The 17,255-nt window shown below is 37.0% G+C and overlaps 1 protein-coding gene across 1 annotated transcript in view; it reads left to right on the plus strand.

The window, feature by feature from the left end:
- The window catches only part of LOC107567741 (beta-adrenergic receptor kinase 2-like), a 53,018-nt gene that overhangs the window by 28,733 nt on the left and 7,030 nt on the right, over positions 1-17,255 (plus strand). Inside the window, exons 5-19 of the mRNA XM_016253478.1 lie at positions 551-625; positions 736-797; positions 893-944; positions 1,047-1,138; positions 1,226-1,325; positions 1,411-1,489; positions 5,061-5,080; positions 5,169-5,263; positions 6,575-6,682; positions 8,369-8,435; positions 11,381-11,481; positions 12,223-12,289; positions 14,337-14,432; positions 14,798-14,960; positions 16,550-16,686. Of these exons, the coding sequence (XP_016108964.1) occupies positions 551-625; positions 736-797; positions 893-944; positions 1,047-1,138; positions 1,226-1,325; positions 1,411-1,489; positions 5,061-5,080; positions 5,169-5,263; positions 6,575-6,682; positions 8,369-8,435; positions 11,381-11,481; positions 12,223-12,289; positions 14,337-14,432; positions 14,798-14,960; positions 16,550-16,686 (1,314 nt within the window). The remainder of the gene's footprint in view (positions 1-550; positions 626-735; positions 798-892; positions 945-1,046; positions 1,139-1,225; positions 1,326-1,410; positions 1,490-5,060; positions 5,081-5,168; positions 5,264-6,574; positions 6,683-8,368; positions 8,436-11,380; positions 11,482-12,222; positions 12,290-14,336; positions 14,433-14,797; positions 14,961-16,549; positions 16,687-17,255) is intronic.

Below are 17,255 nucleotides of genomic sequence, written 5' to 3' on the forward strand. Positions count from 1 at the left end.
TTATATAATATACATTTATATACACATTTTTTATTTTTATTTTTTACATTTATTTACATTCTTTATATATATATATATATATATATATATATATATATACACACACATACATGCATACATTCACACGCGCGCGCGCTTTTAATTTACTTTTTTTTTTTTATTATATACTATAAAAATATAAGGGGAATATATGGGGAACGGGGTTCTATAATGCTGCTAGCTGGAGGGGGACTATGGTTCTTATTGTCCAATGCAGATCCGGAGACTCTATTTCGGATGTTTCTGTTGAGAAAACAAGTGTCCCATTAGCCTCCGTCAGTCTCTAGTCATAGCTTTTCAGAAACAGGAAGCCTGAATGAACCAACACAATGGCCTATAGGACACTCGAGGCCTGTGCGATTATGTCAGTGTTTTATGTTGTGATAACCGGGAATGGTTGGGAGGCTAATGTCAAACTTGACGTTTGTTCAGGGGGAACAGTTCTTGTTGTTTTAGTGTTTTGACCTCCCTTATCGCAAAATGTCACTTAATCTACCTTCCTTTCTCACAGCCCTTCTCTAAGAAGGCAGTAGACCATGTCCAGACTCACCTAGCAAAGAAACAAGTTCCTCCAAATCTCTTTCAGGTAAGTCCCCCAACACTAAATAAAATCTAACCTGTTTTTAGGAAGTAAAGTGTTTGGGTAGCAGGACTCTCAACAGATCCTGATGCATTTGTTTGCTTTGCTTTTTCCAGCCATACATAGTTGAGATCTGTGACAGTCTACGAGGAAAGATCTTTCAGAAGTTCATTGAAAGGTGACACAGACGGCTACAAAAAAAACTTACTTTTTCCCTTTTTTGTTGCATGAGAATGATTTTAACATCTTAAAACCTTTCGCTCCACTCTATAGCGACAAGTTCACACGTTTTTGCCAGTGGAAGAATGTAGAGCTCAACATCCATGTGGGTTTTTCCTTGCATTTGGTGCTTTTTATTCACCTGTAAGTTGTTTGTTTTCCTTTATAAACTGGTTCTCTTTACTATTGCTCTTGATTTTGCACATAGTTGACGATGAATGACTTCAGCGTGCATCGGATCATCGGCAGAGGGGGGTTCGGAGAGGTTTACGGATGCAGGAAAGCAGACACAGGGAAAATGTAAGTGCTGTTGTAAGGATCAAATCAAAAAGAAGCCAAATTTGGGTTTGCATAAAAACATCTGCTCATTTACTGTGTGTGTCTCAGGTATGCCATGAAGTGTTTGGATAAAAAGCGAATCAAAATGAAGCAGGGAGAAACGCTGGCGCTCAACGAGAGAATCATGCTGTCGTTGGTTAGCACCGGGGTGAGTGACACATACAAACTCAGACCACACACTAACATCCCTGTCTCACTTGTTTGACCCTCTCTGTCTCTTTCTCTCTATGCAGGACTGCCCTTTCATAGTGTGTATGACATATGCCTTCCACACTCCTGATAAACTGTGTTTCATCCTGGACTTGATGAATGGTAAGGGCAGCCATTATATCTTTGGCCTGCTATAGGCTTGTTCACACAACGTGATTACACATTACAAAAATGAGGCATTTTTTTCTAACTAAAACTATTTATTTTAATGCCTAATGTTAAAACTTCAAATACATGATTTTTTGCCACCAAAAAAATTTGGAATCTGTCATGTCATTCAAATACTATTGTAATTTTTTTATGTTTCGCTGTAATTTTAGCTTATGATTTCAGGTTTTGTAAAGTACAGTTGGTTTAGTATAATATTTAGTATTTATTCATCATTGTTTATTAGTTTATTTAGCTTTAACTTAATGAAAATGAGAAATATTGCCTTGGCAGCTAACTGAAATGAAATAGGTTTTTAAATAAAATGATTGTATTTCAGTTAACATTTATTTTATTTCAAGTAATGAAAATGTTTGTTATGGTTTTAGTTAACAATATTAACCCTGGTTCATAGTGGTTTTGCTTTAAATGCATGAGCATATTTTTGTGCTGAAAGTTTGAACTGAATACGTAAATACCATGAAGTGTATGAACTGAAGCGTGAGTATCATGAGCAACCTCAAATCTTACAGATCGAGCACCTCCTAGTATGAGATTGTAAAAGCCCATTTAGAGTTCTAATTTTGGCCTTTCTCTATAACTTAATGTCAGCGTGAATATGGGGCGGAGCTTCCTCTTCAGACACTCACACTTCCTATATCTGCGCTGCAGTGTGGGTCACTTCTCTGAACGTCCTTCTGGATTTGTGAAACAGTCACAGCACTTGCACAGGTCTTCAGAAACAGAGGAACATACTCTACAAAAGCATTTGGACACTGATGAGTCCATTAATAATAACCCCTGCTACATATCAGTATGATAAACATTTTCCCAGAAATGTCCAATGTTGAAGTGGCTGTTCATGTGACGTCTCTCCATCAAATTACTCTTACAGGGTAGACTAGAAGATCCTTAAGTGACCTATTATTTATAACAATTAGAGAAGATAAGTGTTTTGCAAGCTGCAATTAAATATAAACGTCATTGCACAAAAAAGCTGTTGGGGAAATTTCAGTAAATTCAAAATGTGAATTTAATCTAGAAGAAATCATCAGGTTTCCCAACAGAATCGCTGGGGATTTCGGGGATTTCTTTTTTTATTTTATTATTATTTAATTTACTTATTTTTGTTTTGTTTAGTTTTTTAGTTTAATTTTTTTTTATGGTTTATTTTATTTTGCTGTATTTGAGATTTTTTTAAATATCCCCTACAAATGACTGAAATTGTGGTAACACTTTACAATAAGGTGTCATTTGTTAACATTAGTTAATGTATTAAATAACATAAACAAACAATGAAAAATACACTGCAATTAAATATAAATGTCATTGCACAAAAAAGCTGTTGGGGAAATTTCAGTAAATTCAAAATGTGAATTTAATCTAGAAGAAATCATCAGGTTTCCCAACAGAATCGCTGGGGATTTCAGGGATTTCTTTTTTTATTTTATTTACTTAATTTGTTTTGTTTAGTTTAATTTTTTTTATGGTTTATTTTATTTTGCTGTATTTGAGATTTTTGTAAAAATCCCCTACAAATGACTGAAATTGTGGTAACACTTTACAATAAGGTGTCATTTGTTAACATTAGTTAATGTATTAAATAACATAAACAAACAATGAAAAATACATTTATTACACTATTTATTAATCCAATTATTAGCAGAGTGTGACCAAAGAGGAAACACCCAAACTCTGCTTTGATCTCTTCCAATCATAATGCATGTTCAACATATATGTCCATTTAAGGTGTCCAACTATGTCCTCCAGATGAGCTTCTAAGAATTTAATGCAAATTAGGGTTGTGACGGTGAGGAAATTTTCCCACCAGTTAATCGACGCGTGACAACACCGGTAATACCAGTATCACCGCGGGGGGCGGGGGCGTTCCCTCTTTTCCTCGCTTTCCTTCGCTTTTAAATAGCTTGTAAAAGCGGCGTGCGCATTTTACTTTCACTTTCAAATAGCGGCAATTCGGAGTAACGCAATTGTTCAAAGCTTGGAGGCACAGCATATACACCTTGATGTAAAATAAAATAAACAAAGTTTAAATAAAGTAATCAGCAAACACTGCGGAACCAAATAAATAAGAAACGAATGTTTAAAAAAACTTCCAGTCAATAGGCTTTTCAAAATCTAAAATATTGTCAAACAAGGCGCCTTTGCTTTTCCTTTCTAAAGAATCTTCTGCCATCGTCTTGTCTTTCTCACCTCACTCTTGTCAGTCAGCTCGACTCCTGGTCCGTGGTGCACTGTTGTTCGCGCACGGTTCGGCACGCTACATTGAGTGTTTAGTTTATAAAAGTGTCTGTCCTCTAACTGAACTAGGCAAAATTATTTTTGTTACTATAAAAAAAATCAAAACGACGGTGCCGTGGTAGGCAAATGACGTAACCGGTGTTGCGGCTTAACACCGGTATAACCGAAAACACCGTCTATCGCAGCAAGCCTAATGCAAATCATTTTTTAAGTAGCCGAAACGTCTAAGAAACTAAAATAACATTTCTGTCTCACACTTGTCTTGCACATACATACATACATACACACACACACACACACATTAAATAGTTTATCTCTCAGGTCGATTTTTACAAAGCTCATCGGTCTGAAAAGCGAGGTTTGCTCTGATTGGCCTGCTATCCAGTGTGTTGTGATTGGCTGGATACCTCAAGCATGTGACGGAAATGTTACGCCCCTTACCATACTGTTATGCCGTGTCCCGGTGCGACGAGACAAAACCAATAAAACCCTTTACAAACGAGGCATTTGTTGCATCCAGTGGGGACATAATTACGGGTTTTAATGACTTATACTGTCTTTTTACGCGTTGCGTTGCATCGTGCCACATATACATAAAACCATGTCTGCATTTGTGATCGGAGAAATGACAAACAACAAGCGCTACTCTACACTGCTCAAAACTCGCGTTTGAATCATCAGTGGCAAATTCTTTAAATATGAAAACGTACTTACAGTCTGTGAGTCAGAACAGCCGGCATTGTAGTCTACTCTACCAGGATCAGGAAACAGTCCTTCATAAAATGTGCTGCACACATCTGAATATTTGTGTTGAACTGTTCTGGAACAGTGTTGTAAATGCAACTTAACCGCTGATTTCTATTTTCGCTTTCACAATGAAACACACAGCATCTTCACATGGCGGCGGCGGTGGCAGCAACAATAAAGTTAAGCCTTCTTTCTTTGCGTGAACATTTGGGCGGTGTTGTGCAAATCTTCCCACACAGTGACGTAGACATGTGGGGGCGTGTTTAAACGAGGCGTTTTAGGAGGGCGTGGACCAGTCTTAACTTTTATAAAGAACATCTCTTTGGGTTTGAGACTTTAGTCTTTGCAACTTTAGGGATCTTATCTATTCACGAACAGCTTGTAACACTCCAAAATCGCATTATATGACCCCTTTAATATTTCAGATAAAAAATAAAATTTCCTCCACAGAAAGTTTTACACTTGCTGTTTTTTCTCATTAAATGTACTCCATTTAATCACAGTGATGCTGTTTTTGTAGATGTTGCTTACAAAAAGAGAGTCTGTTCTTTATCAGGCTCTTAAAAATATTTTTTTTGGACTGTTGGGACGGTGTCCTAATCTCTACATCACTTTCTGTTCCTCACAGCCTGCAAATATCCTCTTAGACGAACACGGACATGTTCGCATTTCTGACCTGGGCCTGGCCTGCGATTTCTCCAAAAAGAAGCCTCACGCCAGCGTGTAAGTTCCTCTTCACAAGGCTTCAAAACCTTATCTTTTATTAGTGCAAAATAAAAGTGTCTGTTGTTTGGGGAAGGTGTGGTTGCTTCTGTTCTCTGACAATGTTTCTTTGAGCATACACAAGCTCTTTGTTGTTTCATACTCGTGCATATTGCATCGTTTCTTTATTTTTTTTGCAGTCAGTTATGGAATCTTATACCACAGTCTAATCTGTTTTCTCTGTGCATGTATACAAATGCTTTTACCAATGAATTTCATATAAGCAGTCACGTTATACATGCATACAGTGTTTGCGCTCACATTTTCACATACATTGTTTTGGCTAGGGTTATTTCAGTGTCCTTTCATCTGAGTTGTTGTAATGAATCTCTTTATTTATTATTTCAATGGGGTTTTTTTTAGAAACATTTCACATTTGAAGGGGACAATTAAGTATTTTTTTAATTACCTCAGTGTACACTAGTGTCCAAAAGTTAATTTGATCAAAAATGCAGTAAAACGTTAATATTGTGTAATATTTTTACAATTTAATTGAACTAATATTTTAATATATATTAAAAAGTACTTAATTCCTATGGTGGCAAAGCTGAATTGTCAGTGTCACATCCTTCAGAAATCATTCTAATATGCTGATTTGATGCAGCAGAAACATTTATTATTATTATCAATGCTGAAAAGGCATTGATAATAATAATTATCAATTATTGTAAACATTACAATAATTGACAATAATCCCCCCCAGAGTTATTTGACTAGAACAAGGATTTGTTGAAAATAGAATTTTTGTAATATTAATAACTGGCTTTCCTTTTTTTATCAATTGATTATGTCCCTGCTGAATAGAAAATATAAATTTCTTTCAAAAAAGAAATCTTACGGTCCCCAAACGTTTGAATGGTGGTGTAATATTCAGACAAACTGATTTGTTTTCAAACCAAAGCTCTGTCTCATGCATTGAAAGCAAGTTGTGGATATGACATCATAGCCGTGACAATTTTAACATATGACACCCAAGTTTACATGTCAGCACCAATTCAATGCTCATTTCACATTCAAAGGGCCTGGACAGTTTTATTTATGAAATGTTCTCTCTTAAATATAGACAGTGCAATCTTAAAAGCACAGTAGCGAAAACATCCTGGTAAATGCAAAGGGTCAGAGAGAGGATGAAAAACCTTTTGTGTGTTATGTAGCAGTTGTTTATCTGTTATGTATGAGAATGAGCTTTGTTGTGTTTACAGTCAGTGTGTGCTCAGCCTGGGGGGGTGTGTACGCTTTGAATTTAATGTGCATTAATTGCTGTGTTTGCAGAGGTACTCATGGCTACATGGCACCTGAGGTTCTGCAGAAAGGAACAGCGTATGACAGCAGCGCCGACTGGTTCTCTCTGGGCTGCATGCTGTTCAAACTCTTGCGAGGGTAAGACTGCCCTCTGCAGCGGCCCGCTCATGAATTCTTTATCTCTCTCTCTCTCTTTTAGTCTCTGTCTGTGTTTCTCACCTGTTTGATGTGGAGTGTAAAGTTTAAATGTCAGGGGTTTGGAAGTAGGAGGTCAGGAGTAGACATCATAGAGAAGAAAGACACAGAGAGTGGGGGTGGAGACCACTGAAACGGTTGCTAGGTAGAGAGTGGGGAGGGGGGGTGTAATGGGGGAGGAGTCTGGGGCATGTCTTTCCACTGAGTGTCATACGCACTTCAAAGCAGAATGGAAGTGGGTCAGAACAAGCCTGGAAAAACACTATTTTTTTTTAAACAAAAAACATGAATTCTATATGTATTCCATATACTCTATGTACATGTATATATTTATCATTATATATAAATGAATTATATGATTTTATAAATTATATAAAATTAGATAATTTATATATATAATGATAATGATGATATATATATATATATGTATGTGTGTGTGTGTATGTATGTATGTGTATATATATATATATATATATACTTCTACACACATATATGTATATATATAATATATATACACATATATAATTGAAATACCATTTTAGTGATAATTTAATTATAAATATGTATAATTTTTATCTTTTCAAGCATTATTATATTAATTTATATCTACATTTGTGTATGTGTGGTGATTTATTTTAATTTATACCATGGTCTGTTTGAATACTGGATTCTGATTGGCTGGCAGGTGTGCATTAAAACTCTTTAATGCACAGGTAGTTCCAAGTCAGTTTAATCACAGTTCTATATTAATGTGCTGCTTTAATTGATGCGCGCGCGCACACACACACACAGTGCACTGCAAACAATAACAGCTTTATCTTGTCAATGCTGGAAAATGATGAAGGTATAAGCGGGATAATGCATGGCTAGCTGTGCATTAAACGATTTCGCGTCAGGTGGTTCTTGGCCTCCACGTCGTGCATTAAAATAGTTTCATGCACAGCTAGCCATGCATAATCACTTACATAAATGTGTGTGTAAATATAAATACATTTTAATGATGATTTTTTTTTTTTTTTCAGTTATTTTAATTGAATGATTACGTTTTTTAAATAATTTTTATGTTTTTGTTTATTTTATTCTTCTATTTTAGTATTTAAACTTGTTTTTTTTGTATGTGTGGTTTGTTAGGATAGGACAATATTTGGTCGAGATACAACTATTTGAAAATCTGGAATCTGAGGGAGCAAAAAATCTAAATATTGAGAAAATCGCCTTTAAAGTTGTCCAAATTAAGTCCTTAGCAATGCATATTACTAATCAAAAATTAAGTTTTTTATATATTTACAGTAGGAAATTTACAAAAAAATTTCATGGAACATGATCTTTACTTAATATCCTAATGATTTTTGGCATAAAAGAAAAATCGATCATTTTGACCCATACAATGTATTGTTGGCTATTGGTACAAATATACCCATGCTACTTAAGACTGGTTTTGTGGTCCAGGGTCACAAATGCTTGTGTCTCACGATCAGTGACTGAGATTGAAACTTTTTCGAACTTTCATGGAAACCCCCCTCCCGCCTACATGTCACTGCTAAATCACTATGTGTGTCTTCTCTATGACGTTGCGAGGGTAAGCATTTTGTGTTCAGTTACGTGAACTCAGTTTCTTCTCTTCTGCAGGCACAGTCCATTCAGGCAGCACAAGACCAAAGACAAACATGAGATCGACCGCATGACTCTTACCATGGTGAGAAACCAAAGCGGCGTCTTTCTCTGTTGTTTGTCTTTATGTATCTTCACACATGATCACGTATATATGAGAGTGCTCTGATTTAAGTTTCTTGGTGCAGGATGAAAAATCCCATCAAGAAAATAGGCCAGGAACTACCTAGAAGATCTTAGCAACCACCCAGTTCTTAGTTATAGCTTTAAAGACTTCAATTGAATCTTATTTACAAATGCTGTAACAGTTCAAACTGGTGATTAACAGATAGTGCTGTGAAACAGGAGATGGATAAAAGAGCCACAGCTTTCCATGGAAGTGAAGAGGGAACATTTCATCACAGCAGCACCTGTGCGTTTACACCCACTGTTTAACAAGGGAATGCTAATGGAGAGGAATTTGCAACCACGCTTTGCATTTACTGTCCTCCTCTCAACCATCACAGTAATTTAGTCCTCATCGAGCTGCCACGCTCTTGACTGTTGTACAGTCACTATAAAGAAAGTCACTTGTTTTTAATGCTGATTTTGTGGTTTCCCTTCAAAATGAAGACACAATTGAGCTGCCTACTTAGGCGTCAATGATCCCAAGGCAAAATTGTGCTACTTTCTGAGACATCTTGTTTTGATTAAAAGGAAAAGCAGCCCCAGTCCAAAAATACATTGTACAACTTAGCGGATGAAGTCAATGCAAATGTCAGTTATGAATATATTTTTTATTCTCGTTAGAGTATCAAATAGCTTGCTCAGAAACATGTCAGACTTTATTTTGCTGCCCATGAAAAATCTAGTCAGAAATCGGCAGAAAAAGCTTTCAGTGTCCAAGCAGCTGTTCACCCAGCAGAGACGTTAAACAGTTTTCCTCTGACCAGCAAGATGATCGTGTTTTGTGTGTGAACTGGAACACAAACATTATGGGCCAAGACGGAGTGTTCAGAGGTCTTCTTTTTTTCTTTTCTTTTTTTTTTCATAATTTCCAAAAGTAAATCTTTTTTTTTTTTAATCCTGGTGAAATAAAATCTGTTCAGTGGACACAGAGCAATTTTGACACAATTTAGCTATTAAGGTTTGTTTTTGGATGCCAACCTCACAGGGAAAATTATCTCCAGATTTCATTAGTCAAGGATTTGGAAGGTAAATCCTTGATTAGTAAGGATTTACAGTTAAAAATGGTAATATTGTGAAACATTATGAAATTTAAAATAACTATTGTCTGTTTGAATATATTTTAAAATGTAATTTATTCCTGTGATTACTCCAGTCTTCAGTGTAACATGATCCTTCAGTAGTCACTCTGATATGCTGATTTGGTGCTCAATTTAATTTATTATCATCAATGTTGACAACAGTTGTACTGCTTAATGTTTTTTGGAAACCATTTTTTCAGGGTTTTCTGATGAAGAGAAAGTTCAAAATAACATTTATTTGAAACTGTAATGTTTTATGACATTTTAAAGGGGTCATATAATGCTACATGCACTTTTACAAGTTGTTTGAACTGAAATGTGTGTTGGCAGTGTGTGTACACAACCACCCTAAAATGATAAAAATCCACCCAGTGTTTTTTTGTTAATCTACTAAAATCTTTACCCCTTTCTCAAATCGAGCCGATCTCAGATACCTTTCTGTGTGACATCACACAGACAGGCCACGCCCACGATAGTTTGATTGACAGTAGCGTTTCAGCACAGACTGGACTGGCGTCTTACCTTAGACCTGCACTGAGTGACTGTCATCAGTCCGCCATTGTTTAACCGCTGGAGCAGTTGTAGACAAGAATGACTCCTAAGCGATTGATGTCTTCTGTTGTTGGATGTAATAATGAACATAGCAGTCGGCATTTACTCCCGACATCTGAGCCGCTGAAAGACACAGTGGATTATGTTTGTTTTTGAAGGGAATGCACCTCCCAATCTACATAAATGCGTCTGTTCGCGCGAATCATTCGTGATCCAGCTTCATCTACAGAAGAAGTGAGTGTAAGGATTTTTTAACGAGTCTTTGCAAATCGCCTTTTCTAATAATGTGCTAATTAGCAAGTTTCACGATGAATGCAGCTAAAGTAAACAGTCTCTGAGAGCGGCTCGGAAGAGAGGGGCGGGGTCAGCAGAGCTCATTAACATTTAAAGGAAAATGCTACAAATCTGCATGCTCTGAAAAGAGCTGTTTTTGACAGGGTAAAAAAGGTGTTTTTTTACACTACCATTGAGAAATTTTAACCAAACTATGTTACAGACTTTTCATTAAGACCCTAAAGAATCATATCAACTTGTGAAAAATGGGCATCCTATGACCCCTTTAAATGTATTTACTGTCGTAAATCAGTTTTAGGTGTCCTCCTTGTATATACGTATCAAAAAGAAATCTTACTGACCCCAAACTTTGGAACAGTACTGTATACAGTACATTTTGCATTGAGTGAGGAACTAAAGACCAGAATATTGTTTAGACTTGAAGCTGGACCCTTTTGACTCAAACACACTCGCAAGTACAGCAACAAGCTACCACTCAGAAAACCTTAGCATCTATAATGCAATGCCCTGTTATTTAGTTCAGTGTTGTGGTGAATGTACCTGACAGCCTGAACTGAGTGAAGTTTATTTGTCTGCATTTACTGTGACTTTGGTGAACGTTGACCTTGATTTGAATGCGCAGTTGGCACTGCCTATTACGTAAGAGAATTGTTTTGGTTGTCCTCACATTCATTTGTATGATTGTGAGGATATTTAAATACCGCTAAGCACTCTGTACTGTTAATGCTCTGTTGATCTAGATGGCTACTGGAACGTTTGCTGTTCCTGCATATTTCCATTTTACTAATGAATGTTCAGTGTAACTGATGGGGAAAGCTAATGAAACAAAAGCAAACATCACGTGAAAGTGAAACACCAGCCGACATGGCATAAAGTCATGTTTAATGAGATATCAGTCAAGCTCATGAGCCGCTTCCTGTTCCTTCTCTCTCATCAGAATGTGGAGTTGCCTGACTCCTTCTCACCTGAGCTCAAGTCCCTCTTGGAAGGACTCTTACAGCGAGACGTCGCCAAAAGATTGGGGTGTCTAGGACAGGGGTAAGTCAAAATCTGTAATACTTAGACATTTTATCAGATGTGTATTTGGTTTGTAGTGAACTATCCAAATGAAAAAATAAATGTTTTGATGCCACTTGTCCAAATGAAGTGACTGTCTGAAATCTTTTAAACTTATAAAAGACAGAAGGACATGCTGGGAATTATTTGCAGCTCGTTCTGAATTGGATCAGATGTGTATTTGGTTTGTAGTGAACTATCCAAATGAAAAAATAAATGTTTTGATGCCACTTGTCCAAATGAAGTGACTGGCTGAAATCTTTTAAACTTATAAAAGACAGAAGGACATGCTGGGAATTATTTGCAGCTCGTTCTGAATTGCTGACACCTGCTGGTCAAAAGTGGTGATAGTTGATAATACACCCTATTTTTCCTGCATACATACAATATACTCGTGGAAAGCAATTTATAGCTATATCTATGTAGCAAATCTCAATTTATTTTTGTTGCAAACTAACTATTATCACCCATCTCTTTAAATAAAGTTTGATAAACAAGCATGTCTAACTTTATCTGCTTACATACAATATACTCATGTAATGCGATTTGTACTGTATATCATTGCAGCATGCAAACTATATTATTGTCCAGCTCTAATCTGCTAAATGCAACTATAAGACATGCAAATGTTAAGATTTTAGAAACCTCAACATTATGATTTTCTGTAAAGCTGCTGTAAAACAATGTGTTTGACTTGAATTTGATCTCTTTTATGCTCTGTAGGGCGTCAGAGGTAAAGGAGCATGTGTTCTTCAAGGGAATCGATTGGCAGCAGGTCTATCTTCAGAAGGTGAGACCTTCGACCTTGTTTTCAGTATCAGCCCTGTTGAAGTACTCGTATCATACACTCTGATAGAATAAGAGGTTTTGTGTAATTGCAATTTATAACTGATCTGATTTAGAGTCCAGATGATGAACTAGTCGTTCAGCAATCGATTAGCAAGCCTCAGATTTTTTTTCTTTTTAGTGGTGCTGCTTTAATTGGAATGAATTTAGATGAACATCATCGCGGAGAGTGTGTTAGAGTGCTGACAGTGGCTGTTAGCATACTAAAATCCTCTCTAGGAAGTTGTGACTCTAATTTCATTCCCTTTACAGCACCATTGGAACCAGCATCAAAGCACAAAGCCAAGCCTTCAATGATACATTTTCATAAGACAATTACTGTCAGACCTCAAATCACTTCCTGTGAGCAGTGTTCCCGCTAGTGTGCACAATCTGTAGATCTCTGTGTTATGAGGACTATAATAGTTTTCTGACATAAGAGGTCATTGAGCTTGTGGAGTGAAACAGTCAGGCTCTACAAGTAAAAGCTCCATTCATTTTATCCATAGGACAACTGATTTTAAATGATAGCTTAATAGCCTTTGAAGAAAGACTTACTGTGAGTTTAGAGATTGTAATTCAATGGTGTATGCATCCATTCACAGAATTATTTGCAGCTCGTTCTGAATTGCTGACACCTGCTGGTCAAAAGTGGTGATAGTTGATAATACACCCTATTTTTCCTGCATACATACAATATACTCGTGGAAAGCAATTTATAGCTATATCTATGTAGCAAATCTCAATTTATTTTTGTTGCAAACTAACTATATTATCACCCATCTCTTTAAATAAAGTTTGATATACAAGCATGTCTAACTTTATCTGCTTACATACAATATACTCATGTAATGCGATTTGTACTGTATATCATTGCAGCATGCAAACTATATTATTGTCCAGCTCTAATCTGCTAAATGCAACTATAAGACATGCAAATGTTAAGATTTTAGAAACCTCAACATCATGATTTTCTGTAAAGCTGCTGTAAAACAATGTGTTTGACTTGAATTTGATCTCTTTTATGCTCTGTAGGGCGTCAGAGGTAAAGGAGCATGTGTTCTTCAAGGGAATCGATTGGCAGCAGGTCTATCTTCAGAAGGTGAGACCTTCGACCTTGTTTTCAGTATCAGCCCTGTTGAAGTACTCGTATCATACACTCTGATAGAATAAGAGGTTTTGTGTAATTGCAATTTATAACTGATCTGATTTAGAGTCCAGATGATGAACTAGTCGTTCAGCAATCGATTAGCAAGCCTCAGATTTTTTTTCTTTTTAGTGGTGCTGCTTTAATTGGAATGAATTTAGATGAACATCATCGCGGAGAGTGTGTTAGAGTGCTGACAGTGGCTGTTAGCATACTAAAATCCTCTCTAGGAAGTTGTGACTCTAATTTCATTCCCTTTACAGCACCATTGGAACCAGCATCAAAGCACAAAGCCAAGCCTTCAATGATACATTTTCATAAGACAATTACTGTCAGACCTCAAATCACTTCCTGTGAGCAGTGTTCCCGCTAGTGTGCACAATCTGTAGATCTCTGTGTTATGAGGACTATAATAGTTTTCTGACATAAGAGGTCATTGAGCTTGTGGAGTGAAACAGTCAGGCTCTACAAGTAAAAGCTCCATTCATTTTATCCATAGGACAACTGATTTTAAATGATAGCTTAATAGCCTTTGAAGAAAGACTTACTGTGAGTTTAGAGATTGTAATTCAATGGTGTATGCATCCATTCACATTATTTTAATATATATTAAGTTTGTGTTGAAAAACGACATTACCCATGTTGCTGTACAGAAAATTTCACCAATCAGAGAGTAACAAATCACGCCAAAAGATCTTGCTGGGAACACTCATGTAATCGTAATTGAGTCAGACTAATTATGCTGTTATATAATGTATATAATCAACATTTTTAAATGATCAGTTTTATAATCCTCCATCATTTTGCAAGATTAACTAGTTAATTTTGAAAATGTTTTTTCTCTGCATCTTTTGTTTGGTTGCAGTACCCCCCACCCCTCATTCCCCCCAGAGGAGAAGTCAACGCTGCAGACGCCTTTGACATCGGCTCCTTCGATGAGGAGGACACCAAGGGAATTAAGGTAAAAACCAGTAACCATGGGACCAAACTTTTCACTTATTCCACTTGGTGCTCAAGGCTGATGTCTTTGCTTCAGCTCAGTGACCATCAAAGTGGACTACTTAGTAGGTCTTTAAGTGTAGCCTAGATTGCGTCCAGCACTGAGAGAACCGTATACAATCTAAGAGCACTTGAGCTTCTGTTTCATGCTTTAAAAACTGGAGGGATTTTCCACTATGCTGTGAGCATGTTAAATGACTCCCTAATAGCCAGAATTTGGCTTCTGGCATAAAGTCTGGTCTACATTGCAACTTTATCTCTGCCCACTTAGACAAGATGAGACTGTCTGAATTGAAAGTAATTGTAGTCTTTGTCCCTCCTTTTCAGCTGCTTGACAGTGATCAGGAGCTCTATAAGAACTTTCCACTGGTGATCTCTGAGCGCTGGCAGCAGGAGGTGGCTGAGACGGTGTATGATGCCGTCAATAGCGACACGGATAAGAACGAGGCGCGCAAGCGGGCCAAAAACAAGCAGCAGGGCCATGAAGAGGGTGAGACGCAGCACATAAATTGTTGTATTTATTCTGCACACCCCCCACCCCCCAAAAAAATTATTAGGTTAGATTTTATGTATTTATGTACTATTTATGTTTTGATATACACTGTCATTCAAAAGTTTTGGGTAAGTGCAATTTTTTATGTTTTTTAAAAAAGATTGTTTATAAAGGCTGGTATTTATTGGATCAAACATAGTAAAATCAGTAATATTGTGAAATATCAATTTAAAATAACTGTTTTCTATTTTACTTTATTTTAAAATATAATTTATTCCTGTAGTTGCAAGCTGAATTTTCAACATCATTACTCCAGTCTTCATGTACTCCAGTCACATGATCCTTCAGAAATCATTCTAATAATATGCAGATTTTTTTCAGGATTCTTTGAAAAAGTTCAAAAGAACAGCATTTACAGTATAATTAAAAAATTATTTTGTAATATTATAAATTACTTTACTGTCACTTTGGATCAATTTAGAGCTAAAAGAATGTATTTAAAAGTATGTATATATTTTTTTTAATTCTTACCCCAAACTTTGAATGAAAGTGTAACTGTAATATTTTTTTATATTTAATTATTTTTAATTTTGCATATTTTATAGTTAGTTTTTTTATCTATAGCCAAGTATTTGGTTTTGAATCTTGAAATATAGCCCCGATATTGCTTTGTGAAATTTGTCCAATAATAAGCTAACATATATGTATAGCAGCGCTTCCTGTGCAGTGAATAGATATTTAGAAGATTATATATCTTAGAGAAATCTTTTCATATACACAACATTTGTGACTAGTGAGAGGTGTCATGGCAATGTACACAGAGCAGCTGGTTGCAAAATGCTGTTTGTAAACATCCTGTTTGCTTATTCATCAGACTCTCATTTTCTGACTGTATTTTGGACTTCCAGAAGGTCACGAAATCTAATGAATGGCCGCTCCAGGCGTCTTGTCGTCTGCAGCACTCGGTCATTTACCCATGTTTTAAGCCGGTCCAAAAGATAATGTTCTCTGGTAGAAACTACAGAATTGACAAGCAGTAATTTCACACAGTGGTGCCGAGAGAAGAAAATGGCCTCTGCTACGGTAGTGCTACATTCTCCAGCATGAATTAAAGGCCCGGACTGACGTCAGCTAATCGGCTTTCACGGGTCCAGCGTCAGTTCCGTCAGCGACCTCGAGGAGAGGCCTGAACCCTACGTACTTGTCATGCAGTGCTGGTGCCACATGCTTCCCTCAAGGGAAAGACACAGAACCCATCACATGACCGACTGTGCGAGGGTCAGAAATAGATCTGAAAAAGCCAGTGTAATTTAGCAAACACTGAGTTAATCGTTTGCGTCATGACCCCAGGATACGAGCACGGGAGTCGTGAACAGGAATTCAAGTGGGTTAAATCTGAGAGAGAGTTAAAAGAATTGATGACCCAGCATTTATTCACTGTCGTCTCTTTCCAAATGTGACTTTCTTTACAAAAAAATATAATATGAATGAGAATATCCCAAAGATGCTGAATTTGAAGTTAATGCAATTATTCCAAAATGGCATTGAGTGTTATGTGACTGCGTGTGTCTGTGGTGTTTGTGCAGACTATGCGCTGGGGAAGGACTGTATCATGCACGGCTACATGCTAAAGCTAGGAAACCCCTTCCTGACACAGTGGCAGCGGCGATATTTCTACCTGTTCCCCAACCGCGTTGAGTGGAGAGGTGAAGGAGAGTCTCGGGTGAGTGTTTTTGTGTGTTTTGTTTGCTCTTAGCATCTGTATAAAGGGTTAAAAGGCAATTTTTTTGAGAATGAACATGCCTGTGTGTCCCTACGCTGTAGGAACATTGGACTAAAACATTAAAAAAACGTAAATTCAAGGTGAGTGGTGCATTTTAGCTGATTCCCCCTCTCCTTTAAATTTCATTGTTCATTGCAGAGCAGGAAATATCAAGATTTTGATAAAAATTCTAAGAAGAAGGCAAGGAGGAATCACATCACTTTATGTAAACCCTACATCGTCCTCCACCCTGCTCCGAAATTCCCATAGTGACGCAGGTTCACCTGCAGCCTAAACCATTGAGACACCCACCTCTCCTTTTAATATCCTCTGCTTCTTTCCACTTCTCCCATCCGGAGGAAGCGTTTGCGCTCAGATCTGTGTAATGCAGAAGTAGGTCACTGCAGGTTCCCTGGGGCAAGAGAGTTTCTGCCCTGATCTGTAACTAAGATAAAGAAGTGCATATTTTGCCAGTTTTCTGCATTTTTAACTCCCAGAGTCCCTGAATCTTCGATCTGAAGGGTAAATGC

The sequence above is a fragment of the Sinocyclocheilus grahami genome, unplaced genomic scaffold (assembly GCF_001515645.1).
Source record: "Sinocyclocheilus grahami isolate Dianchi unplaced genomic scaffold, SAMN03320097.WGS_v1.1 scaffold1186.1, whole genome shotgun sequence".
Classification (NCBI taxonomy): Eukaryota; Metazoa; Chordata; class Actinopteri; order Cypriniformes; family Cyprinidae; genus Sinocyclocheilus; species Sinocyclocheilus grahami.